We start from the raw sequence: 14,848 nt of genomic DNA, 5'->3' as shown, positions 1-14,848 counted from the left end.
ATCAGTACCAAGGCTGTTGTGTAATGGGGGACACACTTGGGTGCAGACCCTAAGGAGCCCAGCTGAGGACAGTTGGTGGACAGTATACTTAAGGTAATATGAGTAAATTGTTTATATCTTTTCATGCGCAAGAAGTCAGACTGTAGCATTCTTTGTATTAGGGCTGAGGCATAACAAACGTTTGTATTTCCTGCCAGGTTGTGTGTGTAACTTTTGGACTCTTGGTCACTGAGCCAGATGCCTATAATTTTAAAAACCTCAAATTTTAGGTAAGAATATGGAATTGATAAACATGAGCAGAAACATAAGAGGCAGCTTAATGTGAAAAATCAGGGTCAAGGGCTAGACACAGTAAATGTCCCAGGAGTGATGCTCAGGTGATTTTTTTCCCTTCTTGCTTAAATCTGAAAGAATAATACTTCTATGTACGGTATTCTGTTCTTTCAGGGAGCTCAGAATGGGTAAAACACTGCTCCCAGAAACCAACCAACTACTATTTTAATGTGCTGCCATGAAGTTGTTAAAGGCACTTATAAGACTTTTGAAGTAAAATGCAAGTTTCTGAATTGCGTGAATGCAGATATAGTGTGTACTGTACCCCCCCCCCCCATATTGCACATGTATTGCAGAGATTTTTGGTCTCTGGTCACAATGTTTCAGGAAAAGATAACTGTTTGCTAGGTAGATGTTGCTAGGTTTGTGTGTGTTTATTCCTGTCTTTCTTTCAAGGTGCTAACTCATGGTTACTTAAGTCTTCTGCATTGGCGTTGTTCTATATAACACCCTGTGGATTTCTGCTGTGTCTTGGACAGCCTTATTTTTGTGATGCCTGGGGGTGGGATAGAGTGAAGCCGATGAAAAACTTGGCAGTTTTGTACATCTTTTGTTTTCTGATCAAAGAAAATACCAAATCATAAGTGCAGGTCCTGGATAAAATGTGTTTGAGGAACCAATAAGGTTTGTTGATTTAAGTATTTGAAACAAAGCAATCTGTGTGGTGCAGTAGACCGTCTCCATTCACAGATTTGAGACTTGTAGTTTTATGTATTCATGGTCTGTAGCTCAGTCATGTGATATGGCCTCCAGTATAAATGCCTTTAGGGTAAACGTTAACTTTTAAAGATTTTTAGGGGCTACCCAAGCTTCAATATTGTGTGGTTGAGAAGCACATCCTTATGTGAAAAATTATTATTCTAGCAATAGTTAAACAACAAATGTGTGATAGCTAATCACAATATTTTTTCATTTGATGGTGCTTTTGCTACTATACTAGCATATGTTGGGAAAGCTCATGTTATTCTTTTGTTCTCTTCACCATTTTAATCACTTTTATATTAGAAAATAGCTGCTATCTAATTATCTGTTTAATGGGTTAGTTCCCTACTGAACAAGGAATAGTAGGTTTATTTTAAGATTAAATTTTCCCAGCAGTCACAACCTGGTTGGTTTTTGAACTTTAGAAATCTAGCATATGGGTCAACAGGAATTACTAGCTGATTTAATTATTTTCCTATCAAGATTCCCCTCACTTTACTTTGGGGGGAAATATTAATTTCTGTGGTAAATCCTGTCCTATAGATATCTTGCTTGTTTGAAGTGGATTTTTTAATTACGAATGTGTTCGTTAGAACACAGTCTCTCTTTGGAAACTATCTAGGGGTTATATAATTCTATGTATGATGTTTTAGTGAAATGGTGAGATCACTTTATATAATGAAAATTGCTACTCCAAAGTGACTGAAGTTGAGTGAGCCTCTTGTTTGATTCGCAGATGATGCATATTTTGCTGTGCATGAAGTGTACGACTGTTACATTGCAAAACTAAGCTTGCTAAGTAATTTCTAAGTAAAAATCATTGGTAGGGTAGGTGTGATTAGTTTATCAGATTTTTGTGCACTTGTGTTGCATGTTTTTTGTTGTCCAAATGTAAAGAAATATCTTCACTTTCTTGGAGTTTTTGTTTTGTTTTTTGTTTTGTTTACTATGAATTGCTGGCATTCTAGAGCTTGTTACATTAATGTGAAATTTCTCTGCTTAAAGTTTAAATTCTCATTCTAAATCTGAAATGCTACTAGTAGAACGGATAATATCCAGTACTGAGTGGCCAGAGCATCTGCCAATAATCTTATTTATTTTCTTGACTCAGTCTCTGGCACTTCTTAAAGTAGCTACGAATATTTTTAGAACTGCTGAGTTGTACAACTTGATCCTAGACTTTTTACTGGAAGTACATCTTAGCAATTTTTTTCCAATTTTCATGATTTGTTTGTGTGCAATTGGATCACTTCCTGCATGAGCTACTAAGAAGTCTGTTAATCTTGAATGGTCTTCTACTTATTTTTCCTTTAGTGTGCTAGCTTATTGCCCGATCTCTACTCCTTTATTAAATGTACTGCTGTCACACAAATAACCTGCTGTCACACAAATAACCTGAATACAATGCACATTTTCTCAGAATGAGTCCAGTGTCATCTCCACCCAGCTATGTGTAGTACTCTGGCCTAAATTTTTCATTTCTCAATATGCATGCAAAACATGTTCCTCATACTACACATAGCTAATGTTATGAATGACTTTAGAAACAGAAGGAAACTTATTGCTCGATGAGTTTTTTTTTTTGTATTCAAGTCTTCCAACCTGTTGCTGTAACATTAAATTTCCATACATCAGGAATATAAATTGCATTTAGAATGATATATAAACTAATGCAACAAAGGGTAGTTCCTGTCAGTCTTACCTGTTACAATTTTACTCTGCCCTTCCTCCGAGGAACTTAAATTGCATACAGGGTTCTCTCCCCTCCTGGACTTTATCCTCACAACAACCTTGTTAGTTAAGTTAGACTGACTTGCATGAGATCACTCGGTGATAGGGCTGCCAACCTCCAGGAGGTGGCTGGAGATCTCCTGCTTTACAGTTCATCTGCAGGCAACAGAGATCAGTTCACTTGGAGAAAATGCCCGCTTTGGAAGGTGAGCTCTGTGGCATTACACCCCATTGAAGTCTGTCCCCTCCCCAAATCCTGCCTTCCTCAGGCTCCACCCCTAAAATGTCCAGGTATTTCCCAACCTGAAGCTGTCAACCCTACTTAGTGAGCTTCATGGCTGAGTGGGGATTTCCAGTCTTATTCCAGCACTCTAACCATAATACCATGAAGGTTGCACTGATACACCATTAGTGCTTCTTTTTCTCACAGCCCAGTCATGGGAAATGGGGGAGTGATTATAATCTTGTCCAAGCTGTATCATAAAACAGCTGTACAGAAGTAGTGTGTTGCCTTTTGCTAATTTTTCTTGGAACGGGATTAAAACCGCAGAGATAGTCCAAGAATATTTTAAGGAAGGGCTTCCCAAACTTGTTGAGGCTGTGGGCACTTCTGGCATTTTGAGAATGAGATGTGGGTGTCACCACAAAATGGCTACTATGGGGACAATCACAAAATAGCTGCATGGGATGCTGGGCGGGGGCGCAATCACAGGATGTTGAGAGGTGTAAGCCATCCTATAATAAAGGCAACTGTTTCTGAATGGGTGTTCCATGCATACCTTCTAGGTACTTCAGAAGTGCCTATTACTTCAGTGAGGTGGAAGAAAGCCAGGATGGGCTCTTGCTTTGGGGAAGAGCTGCTTTGTCGAAGAAGCAAACAGATGCTGGGAAATGTATTGGTGGGCACCATATTGGGGGTTATTGTCTTAAGTTTATAGACCACTATAGTGCTGTAATGAAAATGGGAGCAATTAGCTGTTGTCTTTACCCTTGTATTTATAGAATGGTGCCTGTGACCACTCCTGAATCCTGTAGTCTTCTGTCCCTTTTGCTCCTGAGAGGGAACTGGTTAGGCCTGCAGAACCCTTTTCTACCAGCAGACCAGTTGTTCTCCATTCTGCCTCCTTGCCGTTCAAGAAACTGCTTCCCTTTTTTTTTTTTGGTATTCCTTACCTCTCCTGTTTCCCTAATCTCTTCTGTGTGTGTCTTTCTGCTCAGTTGAAGGCTTAGTGTCCCCTGAATGACCATTCTTTTCCATCCTCTCTCTTCCAGACAGTTTATCATTTAGGATCAGTGGACAACAACAGCCTTGAACCTCTCTGCTCCCACAGACTGTGTATCCAAACACCCTTCTTTACTTACAACTTTCTGTCTGGTTAGCCTCACACACAAGCCCCCCTTTTCTCTCTGTCCAATATTGCTTATGCACTTCAGAGAGATGCTTCCATTTGCCACCCTTCTGGTAAACTGGATCTACTTTCTTCCTTTCCCCAAAATACTTCTGAACACCAGACCACTTGTGCTGAGATTCATTCTTCTGCAGCACTGCTGGATTTAAACTCCTGTAAAATTTAGCCCCTTCCCTACACCTTCCCTACACTGTTTTATCCTCCAGCCCTTCCTTTACTTCTTGCATTTTTAGTAATGACTTCTCTCTGTTATAAATTGTGTATAGGCTTTCCCCTTCCCTAATCTTTATTGCGTAGCAACAGCTGTAGCTCTAGCTACTCCAGAGTGTAGGTAACGCTTGTCTGACTCCAAAAGGAAGGAAAGAGGTAGAGCAGAGCTTCACCCGTAAGGGATCCATCAGTAAGTTGGTGCATTGTCATAAAATCTCATGCTCATTTCATTCTGCTGGCAAGCTATATAATAATTGTTTTTTACTTTGCTTAAGCCATTTGTGTTCAGCCGCTTGGTTCAGATACATTGAAAAATCACTGAAATCATAGTATGCCTTGACAGATGTTGGTTTCATTGCCTTAGCTCTGCTGAGGCATTTCTGGAGCCAGCGATGCTCGGGAACAAGAAGTTGTACATCTGATGGAACCAAAGTAAAGGCTATGGTTAATATATCATCTTCAAACAATAGTTTCAGATTCTGGTTTGGAGTAGTTAACCATAGTTACTGAAATGGTTTCTTTTTGGATGAACATGCTAATAGTGCTAGTTAGTGTAATTAAACTGTGGGTTGGTGTCATGTCTGAACAAAGCCTTCATTGTCTTCTGAGAGTTTGCAGAGTTCTGTGTAGTTGTCTGAGAATTTTGCAGAATCACTTGGTTGTGTGTGGATGCACAAGACCACATAGGTAAGTAAGTAGCTAATTTGGTTTACAAGCGGGTTAAAACTTCCTTAAAGTGAATATGCTTGTGCGATTTGGTGCCTCAAAGGAAGTAAAGATAATTTTCCTTGAGCTTGTTAAACTGTCACAAAAAAAGGTACATGTTCTTAAATCTGTTTTTAATGTTAGGCATACCACAGTCTCTGTTGGGGTACATGTTTACAGGTTTTATTTTGTGTAGTACCAATGATTTCTCTCTATCTGCTTTTTAATGTGCTAAAAATAATTTTATCAACAATGTAGATGAAGGTGTGGAGGGACTGTTAATTAAATTTGCAGATGACACCAAATTAGGTAGGATAGCGAACACTGTGAATGACAGAGATAAAATACAATCAGACTCTTAGACACGTTGGAAAAAATGGGCAGATGTGAACTAGATGCAGTTTAATAGAGATAAATGTAAGGTTTTACACCTGAGTAGTAAAAGTGTTATTCACACATACCGGATGGGGGATACTCTTCTTGGTAGTAGCATATGTGAACGGGATCTTGGGGTTTGGGTGGACTGCAAATTGAGTATGAGTAGGCATTGATGCGGTAACAAAGAAGGCAAATTCGATCTTAGAGTGTATCAACAGAAGCATAGCATCTAGGGCACAAGATGCGATAGTAACACTATATACTGCACTAGTCAGACACCATTTGGAGCATTGTGGCTGATTCTGCAGGGTTTTTTATAGGTGAGACGTAGAAACTTTAGAGTGGGTACAGAGGAGAGCAACAAGGATGATTAGGCATTTGGAGATTAAGATTTATGAAGAAAGGCTGTGGGACTTGGGAATGTTCAGCCTGGAGAAGAAGAGGGTATGTGTGTGGGATATGATTACTCTTTTTAACTATTTGAAGGGCTGTTGTTTATTGGCCGGTTGGGCACTATTCCAGCTCAGCTGATAGTGGAGAACAGGACTCATAATAATGGGTGGATTCCTCGGCTGGCTTGCGGGCTGGATAAGAGCCCTCAAGGGGCCTTATGCAGCCCGCAGGTCTTATGCTTGACACCCATGCTTTAAGTCATCCTGCATGGTGCAGGGGTTTGGATTCGGATAGCTGTTAGGCCCCTTCCAACTTTTTTGATTCTATGATTCAATCCTAGTTGTTGCTAACTTAAATTTATTTAGCTGGCATTTCCAAAGTTTAGCATTTCTGATACGTAGTACCTATTTGAAGCTGGCACAAGTCTTGAAGACAGCATCCTGCTCCCAGCTACATTTCTGAACCTCCCTAGAAACAGGAAAAAGGGAATAAAACTCTTTTTGTTAGTCTGAGAACACACAGGCTATGATTCTGGGGAATCTTGGCATCTGAGATTGTCAGTTTAATCTCTAGCTTCACCTTTCTGCAAATCTCAGGGGAAACATGTGCCCAAGAGATAGATTGTTTATGCATTGTCAGTGTTTATCCAGGTTGCCTGAGGACAGGGATAAATAGTATCAGATAATCCTAAATAGGAGAAGAGAGTAAAAGCAAAGTGGCAGGAGGATGACATCAGTAGTCTGTACTTCGATTAAAGGGGGTAGGTAGAACATGAGGTTTGATCTGGAAAGCTCTTGGACCGAACTACATATAATGCTGCACTTGCATATCACAAAGCCTGAACGGTCCTTTCCCCCTCACATCCACCCCCACCCAAGCTGCTTTTGTACCCATCATTATTGTGGACTCATGTGTGCCTTGACAATATGGATGTGGTACCTCATGGAGAATAAGAGCAGCTGGGAATCGCATTTCAGGGTTGGCAAGAGACATTGGGTGCTTGCATTGGGTTTTACTAGCCTTGGGTCCTGGGATGCCTGGAAGGAAGGTGTGTGTATATATATAACAGTTTCACAAGTCTTGGTATTGGAGGTAAGTGTGAAACTTTTGATGGCATAATATCCACATTATAAAATCCATAATTAGTTCTCTCTTTTCATTCCATAAGGTACTTGTTTTGTTCAATAAGGTACTGCTATTCTACTGATACAGAAAACAGATTATAGAATAAAAAAAATGCACTCATGCAGAATAAGGGATCCAATTAACAATAATAGGACCAGGATTATAGAAATAGGAGATAATGTGAAAAACAAGCTGCTTAAAATATACTATGTGATGTAGTAAGTAGTATCACAGAGGTAGAAGACAATGCAGTAAAAGTGAATGGTCATTGCAGTACACTACAGCCATAGTCCGTTAAAATATTATATATAGTCCTGAGGTTCCAGTAGCTCATGTTGAGTCAGTTTCCAGAGGTTTTTTTATTGGCACATAGGCCTCCAAATAATTAGTTCCCCTCGTTGACCTTGTTGAATGAAGAAAACCAGTTTAAATAGGTGTGGTTCTCTAGCTATATGTATGCCTGATAGACTTGAAGTGTGTGCTTTTCCACTCCTTCTATGTCAATAGAAGTTCTTCCTGCCCATTTGTTGTTGTGACTCACGGAGACTTCTATACTGCTAAACATTTTTAGTGCCGCATAATTATGAATGCAGCAATACAGTACAGAGTTCAGAACAGCAATGTTAATACGTTGGCTTCCAGATCCATTGCGAATATAGTGCTGCTTTGTAATATCACAGTAATACCAATGACAGATATGCTAGTAATAAAGAGTGGTCTCACTGCTTACTCCTGAAGTGACTCATTAATGTTACTGAGCTATTCCTAAAGTAAGTTATTTGTAGCATTAAAAACGTGATCATGAGCCAGAGCAAAATATACTGAAGTCATACAAGCATGATCCTATGTGGAGTTAAGCATAAGCCAATTGGTTTTTATATATTTGGGTACTGCTACTATGAATGAGATTTCGTAGCATCTTTTTACTATTCTCTTGATAGTACAGAGCAGTGTTTGTGGTCTTAAGTCACTCCTAAAATCAAGTGGTTAACAAAATAAACAGCAATAAAGTGTCCTGCTTGCATAGCATTGCCGGGTGACAATAAAAACACAGCACAAGGTGTACAGAAGCTTAAATAGTTCCCTGCTTGTGATTTGCATCCTAAAAGAATTCAAAGAACCTAAGGTGGGAAAGGGGAAAGAAGATGCAGATATACAGGCGCAACGTATATTTAATTGATAGCCAGATGGTGAGAGTAAATTGGATTCATGAAAATGTGAGGAGTCATTTAAAAGTTTGCCTTTGAGAAGGAGACATAACGGATGTGAGAAAAGAGAGCATTCAGTAGAGAAGCTATAGTAAAAGTGAGAAATTTAGCAACAAAGCAGATTTAATGTACAGAAGAGGATTGTAGTGAATCCAATTCAAAGATAAATTGGAGCTGAATAAACATTTTATATTTACAAAAAGGCATTAAATGTGCACACAGCTAATAAACTGGATTCTGAATATTGGCTAGCTGTAGTATGCTAACCACTTATGCTTGAACATGTGGCCGTAATTCAATAGAATTTAAGCCTGACAGTTAATATACCTCTATTGGCTTTAAATACATTAAACTTGGATTAGAGTTCATTCAGGTTTGTTTGTGAACTTCAGTCAGTCTACCAGAGTAAGGGTTACAGGATAAGGAAGCATGCACCATGTAAATCTGATACATTCTGGAAGATGTACATTAAAACTTGAATTAAAAGTACTTCAAGAGTCTTTCGGCCATGATATGTAGTACTGTTAGAGAAAAGCAATGGAATAGTCTAAAGGTAGACTACAACCTTGAAATCCTTGGTTTTAAAGTTATTAAGCGGTAATACAGTACTTTGGGAAGATAACATTTAATTCCTTACTTAACATATTAGGAACACAAAAACCCAGAGTGAGATGGTGGGAGAAAGTAAAATGTGTTGCATTTTTAAACTTCTCCCAGCTGAACAGGCAAGCTGGTTTTAAATGAAAAATCACTGGGAAATCTGTTTTCTCTTAACCTTTTCCATGTGTTGGTACTAGGTGGAATCTGTTCAGCCTGATCAACTGCACTAAAAGCTTACAAAACATCCACTGTTATGTAACCTGTTCATATTGTTCTTTTACAGGTATACCAAACTGGGATATGCTGGTAATACAGAACCACAGTTCATCATTCCTTCATGTAAGTTTTTTTTCTTTTTGTCCTGAGTAAATTGAAGTTGTACTTAAGAATATATCTTGGCAAGCTGCATCATCTGATGTAGGCCATGGTTGTAAAATTAATGTATGAGTATGTTGAAATCAGGAAGTATATGATACTTTTAATGTGGGAGCTATTTAAAATTCATGAGAAAACATTTGAATTATTTGTATATTCACATGTTCAGGTAGTGTTTATTAGTTAGGTTTGCATTGATAACTTGCTATATGCGGGGTCAGGTTGGATTTTAAAACCCATTTTAATAATATGGGTTTTGTGGTTCAATCCTACAATACAGGGAATTACTTGCAAGGGACGCACAAGTGCAAGCGTTCAATATGGCTTTAAAATAACATTAATCTAGTACTTGAACAGCAAAAGAAATCCATTTTAAGTATTTTAAAGCCTTTTTTGTTATCATTTAAGGGGTTTGAAATGAATAGTGGGGATAGGTTACTTTTATCCAGTTCTATTAAGTGGTTTCTTATCTAATTTGGTAACTTGGTATTCCTAATGCCTGATAAAGGCTTTTATCTGGTTTTCAAGTGATTCTTCAACAAGCTTCTGAAGACTTCTGATTTAACTTTCTATTCAGTATTTTATTTTACTTTTCATTAAAGCCTGCCTCATGTGGGTGAAGTCACCCTGATTAGACTGGAGAACTCAATTAAGTTGGTCTGGGAAATCTTTTCGGTTAACCTTTCCCATGTGTTGGTTTTAGGTGATAGATTACCGTATATACTCGCGTATAAGCCGAGTTTTTCAGCCAAAAAAAAGGGCTGAAAAAGCCGAACTTGGCTTATATGCGGGTCAGTATGGTAGAGGGGGGAGGAGGGAGGAGGGAGGGGGGAACTTACCTCCATCACCGCCGCCGCCGGGCCCAGGCGCCTTCCTCTGGCCGGGAGGGGCCTGCCTGCGCAGGCAGGAGGCCCCCGCCGGCCACGTCGCCGCTGGCCGCGCGCCTGGCCGCCTCCCTCTGGCCGGGAAGGGCCTGCCTGCGCAGGCAGGAGGCACCCGCCGGCCGCGCGCCTGGCCGCCTCCCTCTGGCCGGGAGGGGCCTTGCGAAGGCCCCCGCCGGCCGCAGCGCCGCTGGCCGCGCGCCTGGCCGCCTCCCTCTGGCCGGGAGGGGCTTTGCGAAGGCCACCGCCGGCCGCGCGCCTGGCCGCCTCCCTCTGGCCGGGAGGGGCCTGCCTGCGCAGGCAGGAGGCCCCCGCCGGCCACATCGCCGCTGGCCGCGCGCCTGGCCGCCTCCCTCTGGCTGGGAAGGGCCTGCCTGCGCAGGCAGGAGGCCCCCGCCGGCCGCGCGCCTGGCCGCCTCCCTCTGGCCGGGAGGGGCCTTGCAAAGGCCCCCGCCGGCCGCAGCGCAGCCGGCTGCGCGCCTGGCCGCCTCCCTCTGGCCGGGAGGGGCTTTGTGAAGGCCACCGCCGGCCGCGGCACCGCCGGCCGCGCTCCTGGCCACCTCCCTCTGGCCAGGAGGGGCCTTGCGAAGGCCCCCGCCGGCCGCGCGCCTGGCCGCCTCCCTCTGGCCGGGAGGGGCCTTGCGAAGGCCCCCGCCGGCCGCGGCGCTGCTGGCCGCGCGCCTGGCCGCCTCCCTCTGGCCGGGAGTGGCCTGCCTGCGCAGGCAGGAGGCCCCCGCCGGCCGTGCCGCCGCCGACCACGCTCCTGGGCGCCTTCCTCCGGCCGGCAGGGGCCTCCTGCCAGCCCAGGAAGGCCGCACCGCCGCCGCCGATTCGCCGCCTCTTCAGGTAAGTAGGGGGTTCAGGGGCTCTTCCCCCTCCCCCCCTTGGATGGCACTGGGGTCGGGGTGGGTTGGGAGGGCCCGGAGGCCGGCGGGAGGGCGACCTGGGGCAGGGGCCCTGCGCTCTAAAATGGCGGCCGCCATTTTAGAGCGCAGCATTGCCGGTAAAGGGAATTTCTTATTGACCCTCGGCTTATACGCGGGTCAATAAGAAATTCCCTTTTATGGCCTCAAATTTGGGGGGTCGGCTTATACTCGGGTCGGCTTATACCCGAGTATATACGGTAGATTGGATTAACTAAGCATCATGTGCATTTAGAAAACGGACAGTCAGCTAAATTCTCACTGACCTGCTATATCTATATTTATATCTATATCTATATATATCAAAAGAGTCTTAGAGGAAGGTGTATATTGGGAATTAAGTTTATACATTTCTAGATTCCAGATTGCAGTGCTGGTTCTTGTTTGGGTAAAATCCTTGATTTAATTAAGAATTTTGATTCCATGTTTCTGTCATTGGCTGGCTTCTTGAGGCCCATTGCTGGTTTGTAGGATGATGATTAAAATGGGTCTCTGGCTCTTTGGGCCCTGTGTCCGGTTTCCTCTATCTGAAATGCAGCTTATTATTGCAAGACTTGTCCTAACCTGAATATCCCATGCTAGCCTGATCTTGTCAGATCCCGGCAACTAAGCATGGTTGGTCTTGGTTAGTATGTGGATGGGAGACCACCAAGGAAGTCCATGGTCACTATGCTACTCAAAAGCAGGCAGTGGCAAGCCACCTCTGAATGTCTTTTGCCTTGAAAACCCTACTGGCTTGCCATAAGTCGGCTGTGACTTGACGGCAAAAAAAATGGCAGGACTTCCTTTGCTAAATCTTTTAACATGTCCCATGGAATGTATGTTTATTCCTGGGAAGGCTTTTAAAGGTCTGTTGAAAATTAAGCCCTCCTACAGCTGCCGTTAGTCCCCCCCCCCCTCTGTTATTAACATACTTGCTTCAGTGTGAAAGAAATTGCTGTTCAGGGGATTGTAATATTACTTTATGAAATTAAAGCATTTTATTAGTCTTCTGTCCTTGAGTCTATATTTATGAATAATTACAGTAAGTGTAATCTCTTTCAGTAAACTATAACCTAAAATAGGACTTAACTGCAGTAAACCTTTGTTTGACAAATACTGCTTTTCTTTTCTGTGACTTCTGAATCCTAAATTCTACTAAAATGAAAACATTGTTACATAAATCAGCGTGTTTTTCCCTTGTCACTGGTTGCACAATTTTTAGCAGATTCATGTAGCACTCCTTGTTCTTCCTCATATTTTCTTCTCTGGCTTGATGAAGACAAAAATGCTATCTAATTGGCAAACCATCAGGTGCATCCTGTCATTTGTAAGCTATTTAATCAGCTATGGCTATCCCCGCATAAAGCTATACAGGAAGGGTACATTGGATGTGGGTTTGCTCTGTATGTTTGAGAGGGCATAGAGTCCTTTAAATTAGGACTTATAAGGAACGGGGTTACTGACAGAATTGCTGTGGGTGGAAATACCATAATACTTGAATTTGTGGGAATCTGATCAAGGACAGGCCACAATTGTTTTTTGTCCTGGCTCTTCATGTCCTGGCACTCAAAAATTAACTTGTCACATGGTGTACGTACATCAGAGGCTTACTAGCCACAATGACTAGACAGAAGTTCTGTGTTCTGACTCATTAATCCTCTGAATTTCACTGGGGTGGGCGGAGCAGGGAGCTGCCTTGGCCTCCATGCCTAGCTTGTAGGCCTTCTGGTAATACCTGGTTGGCCACTGTGTGAACCATTGGTCTGATGTGGCACAGCTGATGTCATTTTTTTAAAATATTTTTTTAATTTTTATAACAACACATAAAACAAAACAAATTCTCTTTTGTATTTTCTTTTTATTATTGTATCAATTATATAATCTGCCTAATACAATCAAAATTGCAAAATTACAAAATTCAAAATATCTTTTGACCCACCACCCACCATAAAAAGTGACCCGTCACCAGACCTCCGGAGAAGTGTCTAAACAGTTTAAAGATTACACTATTGACAGTAAGATAAAAAAAGCTAAACTTATTTCTATACTTCATTAACTAAAATAGTAAAGTCCATTTTTGCCAGTTTATCCCAATATGTGACGGCCTTTGCCCATGTTTTTTAAAATTCTTCCATATCTTTTCCGTGTAGGAATTCTGTTAATTTGGCCATCCTCATATACATCCATAATTTCTCTCTCCAGTCACTAATTGAAGGTTTATTTACTTGCTTCCAAACTTTGGCTACTATAATTCTTGCAGCAGCAAAACTATATTGACAAATGACCCTATCATTTCTATCCATTTTTCTTGAGGAATCCCCAATAAACAAAATGCAGGATTTCTTTTTACTCTCGTATTGATCAAATTATTAGTTTCTCTTATTACTTTTTTCCAATTTTTTTTATTTTTTTTACATATCCACCATGCATGCATAAAAGTTCCACTTTCCTTTCCACATTTCCAGCATAAATCCATGTCTCCTTTTTTTTATTTTGCTTATCATCACGGGAGTTATATACCATCTATAAAACTTTTTATATAAGTTCTCTCTAATTTCATTGGTTATTGTAAATTTGAATTCTTTCTTCCATAAGTTTTCCCATGTGTTCAAATCAATATTATATCATAACTCCTTCATCCATTTCACCATTACTGGTTTAATTCTTTCTTGTTCTAAATTTACTTCAATTAGTAATCTATATATATCCTTCCTATCAATCCTTTATTTCCCTTTATTATATTTTCTAGTTTGGAATTATTTTTATTAAATCCAACTTGCTTATCTTTGTTAAATATCTCTTTTAATTTATAATACATAAACCAGTCTTTAATATTAAGTTCTTCTCTACTTCTTAATTACAATCTATAATTTCTCTATATACATCCATATCTAAATTTAATTGTATTCCTCTCTTCATAAATGCTTCTACTGGATTAATCCATCCCGGAGTTTTATTTTCCAAAAACCTTTTATTTTTTTTCCAAATTTGAAATAAACCAAATCTAATAATGTGAATATTAAAATCTTTGTTTACCTTTTCCTTATCATATCACAAATATGCATGCCATCCAAAACGTAAATTAAAACCTTCTATTTCCAATATTTTGGGATTCTCTAACAAAATCCAGGTCTTTAACCAAACAAAACAAGATGCCTCATAATACATTCTCAAATCTGGTAACCCCAAACCTCCTGTTTCTTTTAGTTCAATTAAATTATTATATGCTATTCTATGTCTTTCTTTGCCCCATAAAAAATTGAAAATATCTTTTTTCCAAATTTTAAATATTTGAGCCCCTTTTATAATTGGTAAGTTTCGAAACAAAAAAAGCATTTTAGGTAATACCATAATTTTAATTACCGAAATTCTACCCCATAATGATAAGGGTATTTTTTCCCAATTTTTTAAATCTATAAACTAAATCATCAGCATAAGCTTTAACCTTAAAATGATTTCTCAAAAATTGACATCCTATTAAATCTGGAATATTTCTAATCTTTCTCAATAAAACTTCTAACACTAAAATCAACAATAAAGGTGAAAGAGGGCAACCTTGTCTAGTGCCTTTTTGGATTTCAAATTGTGATGTCAAATTACCATGGATCAGCAATCTAGCTGATTGATAAGTGTAAATATTTCCAATAGCTGACTTAAAATTTTTTCCCAAGCCCATATACTCTAATATTTTTTTCATAAATTTCCAATTTCCATTATCAAACGCTTTTTCTGCATCTAAAAATATCATTGCTATAGGAGTAGTGACAGATTCTGCATATTCTAAAAGATCTATTACTATTCTGACATTTTGACTAATCAGTCTACCTGGAAGAAATCCAGCTTGATCCTCAAGAAAATGAATGAACATAGAGAAGGACTTCAGTCTGCTGAGC

The 14,848-nt window shown here is 40.4% G+C and overlaps 1 protein-coding gene across 1 annotated transcript in view; it reads left to right on the top strand.

Moving 5' to 3' along the window:
• ACTR3 (actin related protein 3) overlaps window positions 1–14,848 on the top strand; it is a 52,438-nt gene that overhangs the window by 16,293 nt on the left and 21,297 nt on the right. Inside the window, exon 2 of the mRNA XM_056861285.1 lies at window positions 9,078–9,133. Coding sequence (XP_056717263.1) covers window positions 9,078–9,133 — 56 coding nt within the window. The remainder of the gene's footprint in view (window positions 1–9,077; window positions 9,134–14,848) is intronic.

The sequence above is a fragment of the Euleptes europaea genome, chromosome 15 (genome assembly GCF_029931775.1).
Source record: "Euleptes europaea isolate rEulEur1 chromosome 15, rEulEur1.hap1, whole genome shotgun sequence".
NCBI classification, from domain to species: domain Eukaryota; kingdom Metazoa; phylum Chordata; class Lepidosauria; order Squamata; family Sphaerodactylidae; genus Euleptes; species Euleptes europaea.
This window is presented reverse-complemented; position numbering and strand designations above follow the sequence as displayed.